General features: G+C 38.1%; 1 protein-coding gene across 18 annotated transcripts in view; it reads right to left on the bottom strand.

Moving 5' to 3' along the window:
* The window catches only part of PARD3 (par-3 family cell polarity regulator), a 458,092-nt gene that overhangs the window by 13,598 nt on the left and 424,565 nt on the right, over nucleotides 1-19,929 (bottom strand). For all 18 annotated transcript variants that reach the window (XM_027781621.2, XM_055804333.1, XM_027781620.2 and 15 more), the window contains one exon: nucleotides 1,536-1,656. In XM_027781621.2, the coding sequence (XP_027637422.1) occupies nucleotides 1,536-1,656 (121 nt within the window). The remainder of the gene's footprint in view (nucleotides 1-1,535; nucleotides 1,657-19,929) is intronic.

Below are 19,929 nucleotides of genomic sequence, written 5' to 3' on the forward strand. Positions count from 1 at the left end.
TCCTAAGGTAATCAGCCTGTCATCCAAATAATTCCCTCCTCGCTCATTACAAGAAACTATAATAAAATCCAAGTTGCCTGACTAAAGTTGCTATGGCATTTAGATATACAACAATTTGGCCCATGACCTTCAGTAGTTAAGTTCCCAAGTCTTCAAGAGTGCAAGTTTTTCTCATACACAGTTTTCCCAAGAATGCTGCTCAAATCTCTCATTTGGAGACTAAACAGCAGTTGATCTGCATAATGGAAAGTACCTCCTACACCCAGCCCCCTTTCACCCTGAAACTGCTACACTATAACTGTGATGAGCTATTGCATTATCTTCACCACATCAAATGGAAAACATCTGGTCATAAAAAAAATGTTTATTTTATTTATTCAATACAGAGAAGGTTAGAGGTTTTCTCACATGGGAAAAGGGAAGCCTATGTCCTGACACAGTATGTTAAGCAATGTTAGGTCATTTAGGGATACATTTACCTTTGTTCCTCTCCATGCTGCATGTCAAAAATACCACAGGTTCAAACTGGTGAGTTTAAGACGGGCAAGGACACAAAAATTCAACAAAAGTGAAAAAATCTTCTATATCCACCACAATAGGCACACAAAGATGACAGAATACTAGGATGTTACCTAGGTTGTTCTCAGTGACTTCATACCCAGAGATGGAGATCTTCAGATATTTCCACCTTGGTCTCGTGCACATGTAATGCTAAGTGACAGTAACCCGTCACCTACACGTGTTTTGGGGGAAGCTGTGGGAGATTCTACTGTTGTCATCATACAGCTCCCACTTTTTGGGGAATGCAATCAAATTGTTTGCTGTCTTTATTGTGGAATTTTAAGCAAAAATACAATAAAATATTTGTCCCATATTTAAAGGATCCTAATTTAGGATATGTAATTGATTAAAAAGCAACACGGATTCATTCAATTATGTTAAACAAGATAAGCACATAGATTTACATAATTGTATCACATTGCTAGCTCAGACTGAACAGGATTTAAACGATCAATTAGGTTGTATATCTCGAGACAAAACTGTCCTGGCTAATATCAGTGGCAAAGGGGTACTATTGTGAAGCATGCTATTATGCATATCTCTCCTTTTTTACCATGAAAATACATAGCTCTTAAGGAAAAGAACTAATCACAGTGATATTGCTTCAGGAGAAAGAAGCCATTTGCAAGGTTACATGCTCTCTCTAAATTATTTATCATTAGTATGTGTTTTATTCTGATTTTCCCAGAAAATTTCAGCATAACAGACATTGCCTTTGAGGCAAAAAAATCCAAGTAGTAGCTCTCAGAGTGGAGGGTCCAAACACAGGGCAAATAATGCTATAGGCACACAGGACAGATGGATGAAGAAGCTTAGAAACAAAACAAACATCAATGAACCAAAAATAGGGATAACAGAAATGGCAGAAGTGTGGAGGCAGAGGACCCTGCATCCCTCTCAGTCTGCTGCCACCCAGCCTGGGGACAGCAGGAGTCAGCCAGCCTTTGCAGATCACACAGGCTCCGTACACTTACCCACGGCTGCTCAAAACTGTAAGTACGTCGCCTATCTTCCACGTCCTCATCCTGCTTCGCTTGCTGAAACTCCTGTCTCAGGCGCTGTATCCGGTCATGATTGTTAGGGGTTGATCTGTTGCTAAAAGAGGGAGGATGGAATTGATCAATACACCTGGGAATGTATACCAACTCTGACGGTAATTTCTTAGCATAGGACTGCTACTACAGTGCCGGAGTACAGACTTAAAAAAATTCTCCAAGCATTGAGTACAAAGGTCTTCAGTTTTTTAAAAATTATTCATGCTGTTTGACTTATAAAGAAACTCCAGATAGTGTAAGGAAAAAACAAATGAGGATATTCCTAAAAATCATCAAAGGTTGCTGGCATCTTTTCAGTATATGTTACTCCTGGAAAAGAAGGAATAGATGCGCTAGTGTCAGACTTAATGTAAAGGGAAGTTAAAAGTCTTAATGATCTCTGCTACTGAATAAACAGGAAAGATACTTTTTCCTAATCAATAAACTGTAGTGCTGTCAGATCTTTATTCACATCAAATTCATGGCAATGTTTGAAGGCCCTACCTGTATAAAATTTGAGTATTTTCCCCAATCAATAAGAGCCTGTCAACTCTTGGTCCTGTTTTTAACAAGTCTTTTAAACTGATCAGTCTGAAAGCATTGAAAGGCTTGGGGACCAGCAAAAAGCAATCTGTTTGGCAGTGGTGTACACAGGAATGCATCCAGGCAGCACAGTGGTACTGGCTGATGCCTCCTGGACACCAGTGGGCTGGGGAGGGCTCAGCCCCGGAGGTACCGCTACGTGCCAGCACTCCCAGAACCCTCAGTTTTTCAAAACAATCAATTTTTCTACAACGTTGGAGATAATCCACTCTCCATAGCATGGGTTTATGTGAAACCATAATGAAATACGCACAGGAACAGTTTATTTCACGGGGAAGAGGGAAAGTGGCTATTTACTAATCTCGTTGCCATTTTTCCAGCTGTGTGGCTCCCAGCTGGCCCCTACAATCCCCACCGTATTTCAAACGTTAATGTAGGAATCCCAGGAAGCCTGACAAACAAATATGTTATATCAAGACTAACCAGAAGCATTTTAATCTCTTATTATGGCCTTCTTAAGACCTGCATTTCATTGTTTAGTTCAAAAGAGCTGGTGAGGGATGGTCAGCTATTACTTTGTTTCAAAAGAGAGATCTGCAGGGAGACAACAGAAAGCAATTCCATAGATTCCTGTTCTTGGACACAGTGTACAATAAAACACAGTGAATTTATATCCCATGTCTTCTCTCATATGAAAACAGACAATTCTGGAGTCCCTTTGTGACTGTTTTCTGTGTCTTTTGGGACTGGTAGGTGCAGTGGATTGGAGATCATAGATTTTTGAGACATTACCTCCCATTCTTTTCCATGCCATTAAGCTTATCGGTGCTTGGTTGGCCAAACAGAAAAATTAGTATGACTCCAGGAAAGACTAATTTTTAAGAGGTTTGTTTTATTTTTTTGTTTGTTTTTTCTTTCCTTTTCTTTGAAACAAAAGGCAAAGAAAAGGAAGACATTTTGGGAATTGTTTTTTCTTGGTTTTTCAAATGAAAGCTTTAAAAAAAACTTTCTCTATAGGTTAGGTCAACTTCTATGTACCGACTGACATTTTGAAAAACACAATTAAAAGAAAGCTTTTTTTTTAGAACAGGTGGAAATGAAACATCGTAGCATTTTCAAAATTTCCATTTCACTGTAGGTGTGTTGCTAATTCTACTTCCTTAATTCACCTTAATTTTGTCGAAGAGCTTATCTCCATTTGCAGTTTTATGTTATGTAAATTTATTCCTTATTGTCAAATTCTGCCCAGCTTTGCTATACAACCACTTGTTTATCCCCATGCATTGCTATACACTGCATATTTTAAACACAATCATCACAATCCAGTACAAGACATACAAAATACTTGTAAATGGTCTGTTGATTTTTAAAACTTGTATTGTTAATCTAACAAACAAGTAGTCCCACACTTTCTACACAGTGTTTTCTGTCAAATAAATTGCACTTAAATGTAGCAAAATACTTTTAGTATTTCAGGTATAAGAACATAGGCTTGCAAGAGAAATGCCAATGAACTTAGGTGCAAAATTACTAGAAAAGTGCTGTATGTAGACACCTTGAAATACTCAAGATGATCAGTAAATAATCAGCCTTCCTTAACAAAGGTTGTTTCAAACTCTAAGGGATCACAGTGCAAAAGTGACACTGGAGCAGTCATCCAATGGCAAAGAAAAAAGAAAGGTGAACCCCCAAAGCATTGCACAACCCCCTGTGCATTATACAGAACAGACATACTCTACCAGCCCCAAAATGGGCTGCTGGGAGGTTTATTATAGATCTGAGGACTTCGGCACATTTTTTCTGATTGTTTTCCATTAAAACAATTACATCAACAGAGGAAGAGGAGGAAAATGCATAGTGTCCATGCCATGAAGCCAAATTGTATGTCTCCTCCCAAACAGCAAATGCATGAATTTGGCACTTTCCACTGCAAAGATGGAACAACAAAGGACAAGAAGGAACCTGGGATTTGTGATTAACCTGTCTCCAGACCTAAGAAGAACTGATTCTAATGAAAAAAAAAAAAAAGTCATCAAGCCGATTTAGGAAAAGTTTTTCAAAGATATTAAAAGGTTTGATAATGGCAGAGAAGATAAATCTTTTAACATTTCTATTTTATCTGAAAAGCAAGGGACATGACCCAAATTTAGAAAATTGCAAAAGAAGTGAATTATAAAAAAGGACTATTTCACAGAAAAGAAAGAGCTAAATTAGAAGAAAAAACCCACTTCTATATTGACTCGAAACTCTTTGTGCCCAAAAAGCGTGTGAGACATAGGTTTTGCAGTTAAGTCAGTGATTTTATAATAATAATAAAAATTTAAATATTTCTATTTAGAAGAGGAAAGGGAAAAAGGCTGGCAGCTAAGGAGGGGCTAAAATGTTTTTAAGAAAAGATTATTTGGGGGCTTAGACTGTATCTCAGGTTGGTTTCCTTTTGTTTCCATTTTCCTCTCAATCTTGTTCTGATTGTCTAGGTTAAATTATAGCTACCCTAACACCTTCCCCCCAGTGAAGGCTTCCAGATCTCTATCCTGGCCTGCCATGCTGCCTCACATTTCTTTTCATGCCTCTCTTCATCCAGTTAATTTTAACTTCAGTGCTTTTTTGCTATGTTTTGTACATCTCCCACAGCACTCCCATCACACCAAGTATACCAGGGAACACTTGGTACACCTTCTTGATACCTCATTCAACCCCCTGCCAGCAATTACTACTTCCAGAAAGAGGGAAATGCAAAAACAATAATCACAATAGAATTGTCACAAATAAATTTTTTGAGTCAAAAGTGCAAACCCAGCCTCATTTCCTTTTATGTCCTGAGATGTTCTGTTTTACCTACAGCTCTTTATGTAAGTTATATCCTTATCCCTTGGGACAGATCTAAACAAATTATATCCAGTGTGAAGAGTCCTCAGCTAGTCTAAAGCAAAAATGAACTTTGACTTACTGGATGAATGCATCCAAGAGAAGTAGGGTGATATCAACAAACTAGTGGGATGCTGCACTACAGGTGTTCCTGTTGCTTAAATTCCCTTGTGACTTTTGCAGATGCATGGCGCAAGTCTTCAAAAGTTTAATTAAATACACCATGTTTTGTTTGAATTTTTCATTCAAATGAACTGAAAATCTGAAGGCAAATTCGCCTCGAAGAATTCAGGACTACTACCAGGAAGGAAGGAGTTGAACTTGAAATCCATCTAAAATTGTTGAAGATATGACCTCTTCCAGTTTTAAGCTTTTTAGCCAAACTGGAATTACAAATCCCTGCAGTAACCACAGGTTGTCCAGGTAGCTTTTCCCTGTGCCTACTTAATACCAGGATGGCTGCGAACTTATGAAAGACAATTAGCACCTCCTAGCATCGTATGCAAGCGATGTTCTTCTATCAAAGTGCTCTCATCATTAAATGTTCTTAAAAGAAATAAAAACAAAGGAAAGGGTTTTAAGGGCCAAAATTAACTCGGGTTGCAAAGCGGCTGGGCTTCCTTCTATCACATCTCTATTTGGCACCCCATTGCCTTCCATCTACAGATGGCACATTTCACAATCAGCTATTTTGTGAGCGCTGCTTTAAAACACACAAGCACCAGCACGGGCTAAAAAAGCAACTGTAAGCAAGGCTTAGATAGACCAGAGCTGTCACATATTTCCAGAAACAAGCAGCCGCAGCAATGGCCATCAGAGTCTCAGATCATTAAGCAATGTCTCAGTGTGATGTCATGCACTGATGTACAGAGTTGTAATCCTTTCAAAACAGACAGATTTTCAGTGTGATAAAGTAGAGACAAACATGCTACTGAACAGGGATGACTAAAGCTCTGGAAAAAAAATTATTGGCCTGAAAAAGCATGGAAAAGGGTCTTAACATCAACAGGCAGTTGCAACATGACTAGAATAACCAAAAGGTTAGTAAACAAACAGGGTTCTTTACACCTTGAAATCTTTCAACACAGATTTGAGCTGCCAGGGAGTCGCTGGCCTGACCGGATGCTTAGATCTCTGGATAGCAGTTATAAAACACAGATGGGTTCTTATTTACTTCAAGCTGGCAAATAAATATTACCTGCTTGTATAAAATAAATTCTTTTCCATTGACAGATTATGCCATATTAAAAATAAAAAGCTGAATTTGGATCTGTGTCTACAGGTAGAGAGAAGCAGAAAAAGAATTTACTTCCATCCCATTGAGGACTAACGATGCCCTCGCTTTTGCAGCCATGCCGTAGTTGGCAGCACGCAGCCTTGCCAATGTCCTGAACTGGCTGAGTGTCTACAAAATCGGTCCCTTCCTTGATGGCTTGAGCAGGATGAGAACAGCCCAACAGAAAGCAGTGTGTTGATAATCTAACATACACGCTTCTGCGACATGTACTGAAACTTGAGTACTCTCTCGCCACAGTGCTCACCCCAAGCAGACAGACTTGCTTGTTTTGGATGGCCCTTGAGGGTGGATAAGAAGAAACTGTCAAGTGGTTGCAAAAAGTCATGGAGGTAAAATAAAATTAAAGTATGCCCTCTACCAGGCTTAAAACTATCACCACATTCCAATGCATGATCTGCTGGTCTGTTCACTTCAAACAGATTTGTTAACCATCAGTGACACAGATGACTGTGCCCATGCACCATGGGGTTAATTAGGGCTGAGATGTGGCAGAGTTTGCACCGTCTCCTTTCTGATCAGCTTACCAGGGCTGGCTGGTCTTTTCCTATTATTTTGTTCCATGGTTTATTTTTTGACACCTAAATACCATTCCTCAAGCTTAGCATGACTGATATGGCTGGTCCTCTCCTTCCAGAGTGCCCTACATACGATTCCTCTGTGAGACATCAGGGAACAGATTTTCCATGAACACATGGATATTAGAACATATAAACATGGTACACAAACAAGAGCAACCACAGCTGGCATCCTAGAAAAAAGACCTGTTGCGTGATTACAGAACAGCTATAGTCAGTCTGAGAAAAAATAAACAGCTGAGCAAGAGCTCAAATTTGTTAGACTACAAATGCACTTGTAACACAGTTCAGTCATAACCTAGGAGGCAGCATAGAAAGGTTTAACCTACACTACTCTCTTTTTTCTTAAGTGTCAAAGAATTTATTGGGAATAAGGCATTAAAAGGTGGGGGAGAGGTGTAAGAAACCAAAAAATGTATCAATTACAAAATGGCACATAAAAATAGCTTCTCTGCACAAGCTTCATTAAGTTTTATCAGCTAGTATCTTGGGGTTTTACACTCAAACCACAGGTCATAAATTCACAGTAAATCCCCCATATGTTCACCAAACACCTGAATTCAATTTCTCTTCTAGTTGTAAGGAACAGAATGTGCTGCTTAAATTAATTATGCATGCAAAGTTAGTTTCTAACAAGGGCAGCTTCTTGCATGCTGAAGGGTACACGTCCTATCTGATTCCCGCCCCCCCCCCCCCCCCCCCATCTCTTTCAATCTTGGCTTATTTCTACTGTTCATAAGGTTGTAAAAATCCTTCTCTCTTGCCTTTTCATATTTGCTAAATGAACACAGAGCATTATATATCCTTTAAAGTCTGCAGTTTTTAAAGGCAGCTAAATTCAGGGATTGGCTTAATGTGACAGGCAAGATCTAATGTTACCTGTATACATACCTACACACTTCAGCATATTAATTCCATCAAAAAAAGGTTTTAAACCCTAGGATTTATGTCAATATGTATGCATGTGAAGTCAGCTCATCAGGAAGTTTTATGTCATTCCCAGTTTACCTTCGCAGTGGTAGTCATCAATTCCAATATCAAAAAAAAGTTATGTAAGTCCCCAAACACACTCGCTTTTTCAGTGAATGAAACTCATTTCCACATTTTGACATTGCAATTTGTTGATCATTTCACACCAATTTCAGTAGAGTAAATCATTAAAAATCAAAAACCTACACCTCTGTTCTCTGGGTTAAAAAGGTAATCTGAAATGCTCTTAATTCAGCACTCGCTTCTGACGTGATGGCCATAAACAATGCGGAGAGCTGGAGCTGATAGGGAGGTCACTTCACTGCAACAGTCTCTTCAAACTCCCCAGACTAGATTTCACTTCCAGTCCCTCTGTGGCCCTTCCGTAGCAGGGCCATCATTTTACCACCAGTGAAATCTGAAGAATGCACCCAAGACCCTTTTTATTGCCACCATCACTCTTCCTTATTAGCCTGTCAGAGCCTGCACACCAGAGACAGAAATCCAGTCTTACTTTTCAGGGGAATTCTTCTACTAAAAAGAAAAGCGGAGACTTTAGGAACTTGCTATAAACATCTGAAAACAGATGCTCAGCTACTGGGTTATCACACAGCCTAAGCCTTACTTTGGAGCTGTTAGATTTTGCAGATATGAGCCAAGCCAATTTTCAGCCACACACAGCTTGTTACAGCCATTGTCATAGGGTATTGTGTTTTCTGAGTTAAAAAGGAAAGGAACAAAAAAAGACCGCATGTAACCTACAAAAAAATACATGACATCTCGCTGTGAATTTGTTATGCAGGTGTTAAGGAAATGGCAGAAACACACATACAAAGATTTAGTAAATCATGGAAAAAGAAAACAAAAATAAAACAAAAATCAAGCAAAGGAGAAATTTGCATTTTTGATTCTAAATGAAATACAAAATTACTTCAAAGGCAGGTGGGGAGAAGCGGGCTCTGACCTTCTACATATCTTCCTATCCTAACTGGAGCAGACAATGATGGCTCCAGTGCTGTTAGGTCTAATGAACATCCACAATTAGGCATCACAGGCTATTTTGTGTCAACACAAGGATTGCCTGGCACAGTAACGCAATGACATTTAACAAAGACCACAGAGAAGAAATCCTCTCCTGGACCTAGCTGGTCATTCCTGTGCCAGCAGAAGCGACCATCTGAGAGATCCCTAGCGGGCTTCAGGCCATGTCAGCCTTCATCTCCATTTAAACTAATCCAGCTGCTTTGCTGGAAGCTGTTTAAGGGAGAGCTCTCTCTGATCTCTCTGGATGAAACGTGGGGCAGAAATCTTCAGCAGCGGGGCAGCAGCAAGCAGCTAGGGAGCAGTCACTTCCTAAAGCACGACAGCTATTCGCAGAAAGGAACATCTGTCCATAGCCAACACCACCTGTGCAGTGTGAATGTTGTTACGTAGGTATCACCCAGCTCACTCTCACACACCTTACACGACTTAGCTACTGCTGTGTGCTGACACTACATTTTACAGTATAAAATCTGCTTCAGATCCCAACTCTAGCCAGCACTAGACTGGGGAAAAATCCTGTGTCTTTTCATGGGAGGAGTCTAGAGACATAAAAAAAATTGGGGGGGTGGGGGGGGTGGGGAGCGGAAATAATAATCCTGATTGTACTGTTTGATTTGAGGGATTCATCAAAAGTGAGTGAGCAGTATTTTATTCAAATATTGCACCATTACGCTGTGTTTGTAAATGGTGAAATTTAGTTCTGTTTCAATGCAAAACCCCAAAGTATTTAAAAGGTATTTAGGTCTTGCTTAATGCATTGACATAAGTTATATTGGAAACTCCCAAAATATTTTATGCTGTTTTATTTCCCTTTAACCACAGTAAAATGCTTAGGAAATAGGTATCGGGGTGTTGCAACTAGCAAAACACACTTTTGACTCTTGTGAACACTTGCCCTCACTAAAAATGACAACTTATTTTAAAGTACGAATAAAACTACAGTATCAAGCAGTACATTGCTAGTCAAAAAGTGATGTATAGAAAAAGACATCTTCTTAAAATGCCCAAACATTTAAAAACGTAATGCATTACACAAACTTCATATGGATCCCACAGTCCTTACCAGCTGCTAACATAATTTAAGTATAATTATTTCTGTTCTTTGACAGAGGGACTATTACAGTATAAATCTCCAAATAATATTTTGATTGATTTTACATTATATCTTACTCTAAGTAAAGGCTAATTTCCAAGTGCAAAATGAGAAGTTGTCCATGAAAAACAAACAAACAAACAAACAAAGATGACTGGCCTATGGGTACCAAAGCTGGGTCAGAGCTTCTGAAATCTGATATTTAAGGAGACTCCTGCTAGAAGCATCAGTAGTAGATCAGAAATTCTATATAAAACACAGAGAAATGTGGAATCATTGTTTTGTTTTTGGCACTAAATAATCTGCAACCTCTAAATAAAACTTTAAATCTGAGCTGTTAAGCATTTCATCATTTAGTGCACAGTTTCCCATATGACTCGACCAAGAAAAAATGAAAATCAAAGCTAAGATTGATTACTTGAATTGGTGCCTAAATTCACATGGCTGTTGCCTTCTTATGAAGTTGATTGCTAAGATTTATACCGATTAGCACAAAAAAGTAATTAAGATTTTTAATTAAATGTTATTTGCATATGGAGATTAAAAAAATCTCAATATGATATTTCGCAAAACAACTGATTTCTGGATAAATCCTTTCAGCATTTTATTGTAAAGATGAAGATTTTAATAAAGATGTTTTAATCATGCTTTACCACCACACTGTCTTGATTAACTTTAAAACTAGGATTTGCCATATAATTACAGTTATATTAAAATAAATAATCAATCCCAGGCAAGGACAGATAAGAACAGCACTTACCTTTTATCCAAAAATTAAATTAGTTATTTAGCAAGTAAGTTGGAATGGAACTTTTACTACTTCAACATTTGCAAGTGATTTCACTTATTTTTCCTCTTGGAAATGTTGAAATTATCTTTTCCTCAGGAATTCTTTTCCAGATGTACTGTGCAGGATGCTCAGTAATTGCTCTTGCTATGTTTTGAAACACTCGATTGGAAAATCTGAATTCTAATATTTATTGTTGTTGGGCTGCTTAGTCTCAACCCAAGTGCAGATTTCAGATACCCGAAAGTGTGTATTTTTTCTTGCTGTAGAAGAAATAACATTTACTTGTAACACCACTTCATTGGTTTACCAAGACAATTAGCCTGTTAAAGGCTATAGGAAAGCTAATTTATTTACCAGGATAAGGTAAGGTGGGATTTTTCTCAACCAAATTTAATCATATAAAAGGTAGGCATATAGTTATAACTACACATCTAGACACTTTCTAAGGGAAATATAGAGAAGAAAGTTACTCTAGAGGGCAATTCACAGCACCTATCTTAGGATGCAATTACCCTCGAGAGCTCATTACTTTTCTTCATTGACAGAGTGGAGAGATGAGCTCAGGCTTAGATGGGTAGTTTTAGACATATTTATTTATATTAGGGCAGATGAATCCCACTCTAGATGGCTAACTCGGGCTCATGGTAGGTGAAAAATGAATCAACCTAAGAAAACCTAGTACAAGGAATGCCTGGTAGAAAGTGATGGTGAACTGGCATGGCATTATAACCCAACAGTTTAATCATTACGCAGAAATATGAATTAGAATAAAATTTTCTAAAGTCACTCAGCCTCTCTGCGTTTGCATTCACATATCCACAAATGGACAATAGCCTTCTTAAAGAAGTGGGTTTTGAGACACTAGATAATCTATACAACGACCAGCTCTCGTTGACTTTACTATAATATTAACGGTTCTTTACAAAGTAGAGTATACTGCTGTTGTAATTTCCCTTTATAGAAAAAAATGGTAAGGTTTTTAGTTTCTGAAACATACAGACTGTATAGCCATGCCTGAGGATAAGACAAGGACTGCAATGTAACAGCTTCTGTGGTTAAGATCTTCCCAGTATGGCTAATTCGTATCTCAACTTTCACATTACTTCAGCAAATGCTATGCAAATGCTATACGGTTTTCTTGAGTAACATAATTGCCATATGTTTTTTAGTAAACAGTAAGAAATGAAATATCTATAATAAGTAATTCCACTTAGTATGTCAAATTTATTTTGCATGATATTGGTATTACATTACAAAGTTACAATGGGATTATTTCATGTTGTTATTCTTGTAGTCTAGGTTGATAATGTTTCATTTTGACACCATAATGGTGTCTCTGGGGATTTTGATGACAATGTGTTTTGACATCATGTTAAAATATATCCAAACTGATATCACTTTATTTTGTCATCATTACCTAGTTTCAGTTGGATGTCTAAGATACTGCTTTATTCTGACATCTTTAATTAGGAAAATTTCAGTCCAAGTGGCAAGCGCTAAAAGAAGTTTTGAAGATTTTAAGCATGGCTGTGTAGCATACATTACTGCGTTACTGCAGTTCAAACTTGTACTGGCTAGATATCCCAAAATATAACACATTAGTCACACGGTACAGATCCTCAGTCAGATCATAAAAACATGAAAATGCTTTTTCTTCTAGAGCGTGATAATAAATTTAATAAATTGTGCTGTAATTCTATTTCAGACACTGTGGGCAGGAGGCCCAGCAGCGAAAACGCTGCTGCAAACCAGAACCTTCTGCTGCCGTTGGAGCATCTGACGTGCACTTACTTCACGACTCCCTGTATAGAAACCAGAAATTATTTCCTGAACGCTATTAAAAAAGTGAGATTTCTAATTCATAAGCTTCACTGAAATGGAAATTGCTGCATATGTGGCTCTAACTAAAGAACAGCAATGCCAGTTCCCGTACAGAGCTCTGAAACACAGCACTGGGCTTGCGCCTCAACCAGCACAAACCCATCCAGACTCACCAAAATCCAACAGAGTTTTGAGACTTTATGGGCATCGGAACATCTGACCAAGAGTTTTGAAAGTGTTTTAGGGGAAGAAATGATGGATAATTTTGAGCTCTAAGCTTCTTGTTACCAGCATGAAATTCAGGGATTGATTCTGAAACAATTTGCTATAGAAATGATCTGGTAAGTTATCCCTGGGCTACAAGGAAGATGCATGTCATACCAATTTGAACATGTCCACTTACAGCAATATCACTCAGTTTCTTCTTTTTTGTTATTTACTAGTTCTTCATTCTTTCTCTACAATGAATTAAAGAGCAACTCCAGGGAAATCAACACATTACACGTACTAAGAAGTATATTTATTCAGCACAGCAGCCCAAGTTCTACTTACTAAAATGATTGCTGATAAAAATCTCTGATTTTAAACATTAATGCATAAGATTTCTCTGACATTCAAATGTGATCAAAGAGATTAAAGAATTTCTTCTTTCCCCCCACTCTCCTGAAGCATAATACTTAATAGAAATTGCTTGTATTATCTTATTTCAGAGAGCAGGCTAGAACTGAGACAATCCCTTGATCCCAGTTCATGAATAAAGCATTTAATGGACTGCACTTGTCAAAGGACACACTAAGCATTTGATCTATACAGTAAACAAACGGCTATGAAAACAACCTCCCAAAACAAAAATTTGCCATTGTTACGCATTATTTAAGATATTTTCCCCTTCCATCCTCTCTTATTTCAGGATTAAGACACTGAAGGCATTGCTGGGATGACAGAATCACATTGAGATGAAAACAGAATTTTTCAAACAACTGATGGCAGCAATTTATATTTCAGAGAAACTGCTAAGAAGTCCATCTAAAGTTCATACATAACTACACTCCAGTAAAAGGAATTAATTGTTACAACACCAGAAAATGTATAATTATTGAACAAGTGACAGACAGCTAAGCTGTAGCCTGACATTCTGACACTCTCCACATCTTCTTTAAGAGTTTCCTTTGGGCATTTCCAGCAAAGAGGAACTCCTGCCAGCAGAAAAAAAAAATGAAGCTACAGAACTGTGAGTCTGCATAACTATGAACCCAGCTGACCTGAAGAATTCAGTACATACCTACAAAATGCTCTTTCATGCTCCCAAAAGAGAAGATGAAATACTACAAGCAAGTAACTGCAGCTATTAACGTAAGCAACACTGCAAAGCCAGTTCCATTTAACGCAAATTATGGACTTGTTTCTTCTGGCATTGACCATTCTTCACTAGCCAAAACCCCAAGTCAGCTGAACTGTCTGAAAGGTCTGTATAGAAGACCATGTTATTTTTAACAATTGTATTTATTAAAAAAAATATGAAACCATTTTTTTCTACTTCTTGAGTTTAAAAGCTCAGTGTATCTTCAATTACCTTAAAAAAATAATTGCAATTAATTTTTTTAAAAAATCTGTTTCAATACATTGAGCCTTACTAAGGCAGTGAGCTGTTAAGTGATAGACTAATGAAACATCAGTGCAAACCTGCACTGGTATTTCTGATTAATCTCTGAAATAAACTCATAGTGTAGTATTGTCTCTGCAATTCAAGGGATATATTGCAAGAGGTCACACAGTATTTTTTGTCTGACTGCTATGATCCTGTAAAGTGGGCAGCAATAGAAGACACTGCAGATCACCTGTGTAAGCACTAGCCATCTCCAAAAATGACCTCTCCCCTACGAAAAGTAACAGGAGCTCCATGAGCATCTATGGGAATTTTCAAAATTAACTAAGACATGACATAGCTTCCAGAATTTATATTGCTAGGCTGCTAACTCAGATAAAGTTCAATTCCCGTGAATTTTCCCATTTGAGCTGCACAGTAATTTGTTTTTCAGGGAAATCAAAACCAGGAATTAGAGGCTATGTAAGAAAAGCATGACAAATATCCTTATGAAACAGGACACAAAAAGATTTGATTTTTCTGCCCTTTTGCTATTTAGTTTTTATTATTTTTGCCAGATTTCTACATCATTAAGCCCTACTCAAATAGCAGGACCCTATCTGCAGCAGACACTGCACAGACTGCCTACAACCAGCCCTTAACCAAAGATTTTAAAGTTAAAGAACAGATTTGCTGTTGCACAATGGAGCACACACACATTTGTGCAACGGTCTTTTTTTCCCCACAACAAAGGCACGCAGTAGGCGGTCAGCTCACTGCCCACAACCCCACTGACCGCAAAGGGAGCCCAGCTATACAGGAATACACTGAAGGCACCTAAGAAAGACCAGATAAATTAGGTATCAGAGCAGACTTATTAAGCCAGAGTACCTAAATGAGAACAATCACCTTATGAATGATACTTGGAGAAACTGTGGGATTTAGATATCATTCAAACTTATGGAGACAGCCATGTCAAAGGTGCTTACTAGGTTAGGAGCTGTCTAGCACACAAGACGGTGAGGGTATCTACCACCACTATGAAAAGAGTTGGCAGAAAAAATTGTGCGTGAAATAACTACAAACTCATTTCTCCTATGTTGAGGTCAAGTAGATGCTGAATATCCATCAGGATTGTAAACAGGAGAATGCTGCAAGAGCAGCATCAGCCTCTCCTTGTCTCTGCAGTGGGCAATACTGACTCCAGCCACCCCTCCACACAATGGAAAGGGGAGTCAGGGAGGCCAGGACAGCCTTCATTTGCATCATTTTTACATTTTACAAATTGCATCATTTACTTCCTTTGAGTCAGAGACTGTAGAAGCATAAGCAGTTCTGCCAAACCATTCTGGAGATTTTTATTTTTTTTAAATGAAACAATATTATTTTAAGCCATTTGTATAAATAAAATAATAATAGTCTCACAAGTCACATCAGGCCTCCTCCTTTCATTCTCCAGTCAGCTGAACCCAAGACAACCAAAGAGAGAGACACAAGTCTGTTTATCTGATTATATTTGAGCAACTATACTTCCCCTTGTTGCATACAGGTAATTGCTGCTTTTGCAAGGGCTGTAAAAGCCTGCATTGGGAGCACAATACAACTCATTAGCTCATGGTACTTATTTAAAATAAACCAAATGGCATGTCTTATATTACAGCTATGGCTCTATTACTAGTGCCCAATTCAAGTCGCATTTTTCCCAGCTCTATCACTCCTAGTAAATTACTTGCACTTGATGTAGAGCAGGCATAAAATGAGCAGAAAACAAAACTTCAGCCATTTTAATTTAAATTCTCATAATGGCAGGTCAAATTTATGTGAACTCTTTGGTGAATTGGTTCCTTTATTAGTACCCAGTTTAATTCAAATCAGAGTCTTCTACAGAAGATTAATTAAATATTAATCAAAAGTCCAGGGTAGTCTAAGCTTCTGTTCCATTAACCTAAACGTGACTCCATACAGAACCACAATGCCTTCCCCACCACCCCACTCCCCCAGTTTTAAAGAAGGGTTTTTTCTGTTATGGTGCAAGTCCTTGTAAATGCAGACATGCTATTTGCTGTGTATGTTTAAAGGTCATGATTCTTTCTCCTTTTCCAATTAAAGCTGCTCTTAATCACAATTAAGCTTTCAAGAAACAATTAACAGAAGTCAAAACTTTTCTCCATCAATATGTTTAAGAGATGTACAGTGTGTACCCTCTATTACCACTGGTGTCACTGAACTAATTATGTGATGTTAAGGTTCACCTTCTTGGGTTTAAATTTTGGTTTGAGTTGACACTAAAAAGAAACATCAATTTATTAGAAGATAAAACTTGTTCCGCAGTAATGGAACAGCTGTGTATATAAATTTATTGCAGCTTAATGTTCTCACACATAAAGCAATTAGAGCTTTCTGACAGACAGACTTGCTAAGTATAGTGTGGAGCATATAGTAATATGCAGTTACAGGCACAACATATTTAAGTGATCATATATATCCTGTACAGTAACATCCACTTCTCAAGCCTTTCCAACCCTGGATGTGCTCTTAATTAACATAAACGTATGCTTATAGTCATGTGAACTTTTCCTCCTCTGTGGAGGAACCTTGTCATGCCACGTCATTTTACTCATAGACACCTCTTGTGCTAAATTTGGCTTCTCCTTCTGCAGGAATATATACAGCTTAGTTCCTTTAGGCGGGCTTAATTTTTTTCCACATAAAGGATAATGGAGACCATAATGTTGTCATCAGATTGCTTAAAAAAAATATTCAAAATAAAACTATATACATGGTGTTTGGGATAAGCACCTTTATTTCTAGAACCATAAAGTATAAACTCATGAAATAAACTGCGTTAATCTAGCATCATTTCCTCTCATCACCTGCTCTTGGCTAACCTTGGTTGCCTTCAAATAGCTTCCAGGATATTTTTCCTTCCTTTCTGTTTCTCCTACAGGACAATTATATTTAACTTAAGCTAAGAACTGTGGTTTTGAGGATATTGATTAGCAAGACTAGCAATGGAAACTGAGCATTATGGGGCAGAGGTGTTCCAGACTAATGGTATGCGATACCTTTTCTAATCTTGGAAGGTTGGGAAATGTTAGATCTTAAAATAAGGATACATGGGTAATTGAGATGATAATTTTCCAGTTGATGGACTAAACAGTTAGACTAAATGGAGTTTTCCACAAGACTTCTGAAAATAATGAGAATTTCACAATATGAAGAGGTACAAACATGTTATTTGCTTTTACTTTGGAAACTCCTAGGGGACTTCCTTTTCATTTAATAGCTCAAAACTGTTCCATGCCCAGTTTTGTCACATTTACTCATGAACAAGCACATATATGTTATACATATACTCTTCCTGCATTTTAATACATTTATACTATGTCTGCCTTTACATGTACACCTGTCAACTTACTGACATGATGCTCACATCAGTTAATTGGAATTTCATTATCTGTAACACCTGGGAAGAGTAATTTCTTAACTCTTTAGTTATAGGATTAAATTAAATGACTGGCAGATTATTGTTGTAAAATAACTGCATGATTTTTTTAGGCTAGGATTCTCAAAAAAGTCTAAGACAACTGCAGTGTGTTTCACACTTGGTTGATGTAAGTGCTGGCTGCTAGGGAGAAGTTCTGCCCTCTGCAGCTGAGCGTTGCTGTTCCAGTCTTTGAGCTCCAAAGTGCTCATGATGTCACACAGCTATCTGAATCAAGGGCCTGAATGAAAAACCTTATTTTTTTCTTTCTTTCCTATTCTCTTCTTCTACAGGATTTGCTTTCAGGAAGATCAGCTCCCTGATCCCTCTGTGAGCACTAGGATTGGCAGGGACATATGCCATGGGACAGAGGGAAAGGCAGAAGTCTGGCTTTTTCAGTGGAAAGTCGTCCCTACAGTTTCCTGTGCCTACTGTATGCCAACAGAAGCGGGGTACTTAACTCCTCTGGCAACCTGAAGGATGCCAGGGTTAAGGTAGAAAAAGAACCTAAGGAAGTAACTCTGGAAAAAGCCCACTTGGCCGTATGAGGAATACAAATCAGTAGTGAGATGCTCAGAGTTCATCTCAAATTGAGATACCACCAACAACTAAAACAGAAGTTTATGAACAAGGAAGAAAGACAGGCATGTACTTTTTTACACATATTTCATACAGTTTAGAACGATGTGGTTATCCTTCTCTGCCAAAACAGCAGCACAAAACCCCCTCTAAAAAGACGGAAATGCACAGCAACACAAATAACAACTGGAGCTTCGATGGTGCCGTTATGGTTAGGTCATCAGAAATGCACGATAACTGGTGCCAAGCCAACCAGCTTTTCCATTTCACTGTCTTTTCTGCTTTTGTCTTTGAGATGTGACACAGGTCAGTGAATCTGATCAAAGAGCAGAAGCCAGGAATTCTTAATTCTGACAACTTTGGAAAAGCTATTCCTAACCCGTCTCTGCTGCAGCTTTAGGAACCGCTATCTGAAAATTCCAACAATACTTAACTTCATCGGAGGGGTGATCTAAAAACTAATCATTGTGGAAGAATCCTGAATATAAAAACTGTCAACAAATTAACTGTTCTCCTCTATGGCATACTTGCAGCATACAAACCAGAAATAACTGGCAAAAATTATGTTAATTTCAGTATTGGTGTTATAAAAAAATTTTGAGCTACTATGAAATTTAAATCCCTTATAAAAAGACCCTTCCCATAAATTAAACCATTTTTTTGCAGTTCCAGACTATTTAGTTCGGAGGATAATTTATTCTTAACAAACTGCTAAAAAAGTACAGCCTATCTCCTGTTTCTTTCATGATACACATGAAAAAGCTGTATATTGGAGCAATGGTGGGTGTTTTTTTTGTTGTTGTTACTTGGTTTTTTTGAAAACCATCACCTATCCACCACACTAAATAGATTCCTTTCCGCTGTGCTGACAGCTGTTTCCCAGGTAACCAACCTAGCTAGAAGTTGACTTCAAGCAGTGTACAGGAACCAGCACTCACATCCCTGCATTTACATGTTTCGAGGAGTGCTTTTTAACTGCTGCAGTGTCCCCAGTGCCCCTGGCAGTCAACAGGAGCTGGGAGTATCCAGCAAGTAATGGAATAAAGCTCATCAGCAGTGGAAAAATACCAGCTAAGGGTGATTTTACATACAGAATACTAAATGCCATTGGCAGTTGGAAATTAGAATTATCCTCAGTGGTAAACCAGCAGGATTAAACTTCAAACAAGCTGTCACCTTTTACGGGTTCTGCCTGCTTCTTCCCTTTTCCATAAAGGAACTGGGACAAAAGCAGCAGATATTTTGCTGCTTCTTTGCATAATCAGGAATCATTGTCCCCCCAGTTTCTGAAAGCATCTGTTTAATACACTTTCCTTGATAAATCAGATCTCATCTGCTGTCAGCCAGTGTTCTTTTGGATTTCATGGTTGCAGCGCATACATTTCTAGTCATTTTTTGTCCACCTGTCTTTTGCTGCTATGTATTAGTTGAAAACTGAATTATTCTACAAGGCAGTGGCCACACTTTAAGGTACCTCTTATGGCTCTCTGTTGTTCTGGGTCTGAGCACTTACTTTTTAGATCCATGCCATCCGATGATGCAGTGTGAAAAGCTGACAGAGAAGATTATATATTGAACAGGGCACTAAAGGAGTAGGATTTACCCTATAGTCATACAGGGCTTTTTATTTGGTTGCTTTTTTTTTTTCCCCTAAAGATAATGAAAAAACTATATTCAATGCCAGCT

This window comes from Falco peregrinus, chromosome 5 (assembly GCF_023634155.1).
Source record: "Falco peregrinus isolate bFalPer1 chromosome 5, bFalPer1.pri, whole genome shotgun sequence".
NCBI classification, from domain to species: domain Eukaryota; kingdom Metazoa; phylum Chordata; class Aves; order Falconiformes; family Falconidae; genus Falco; species Falco peregrinus.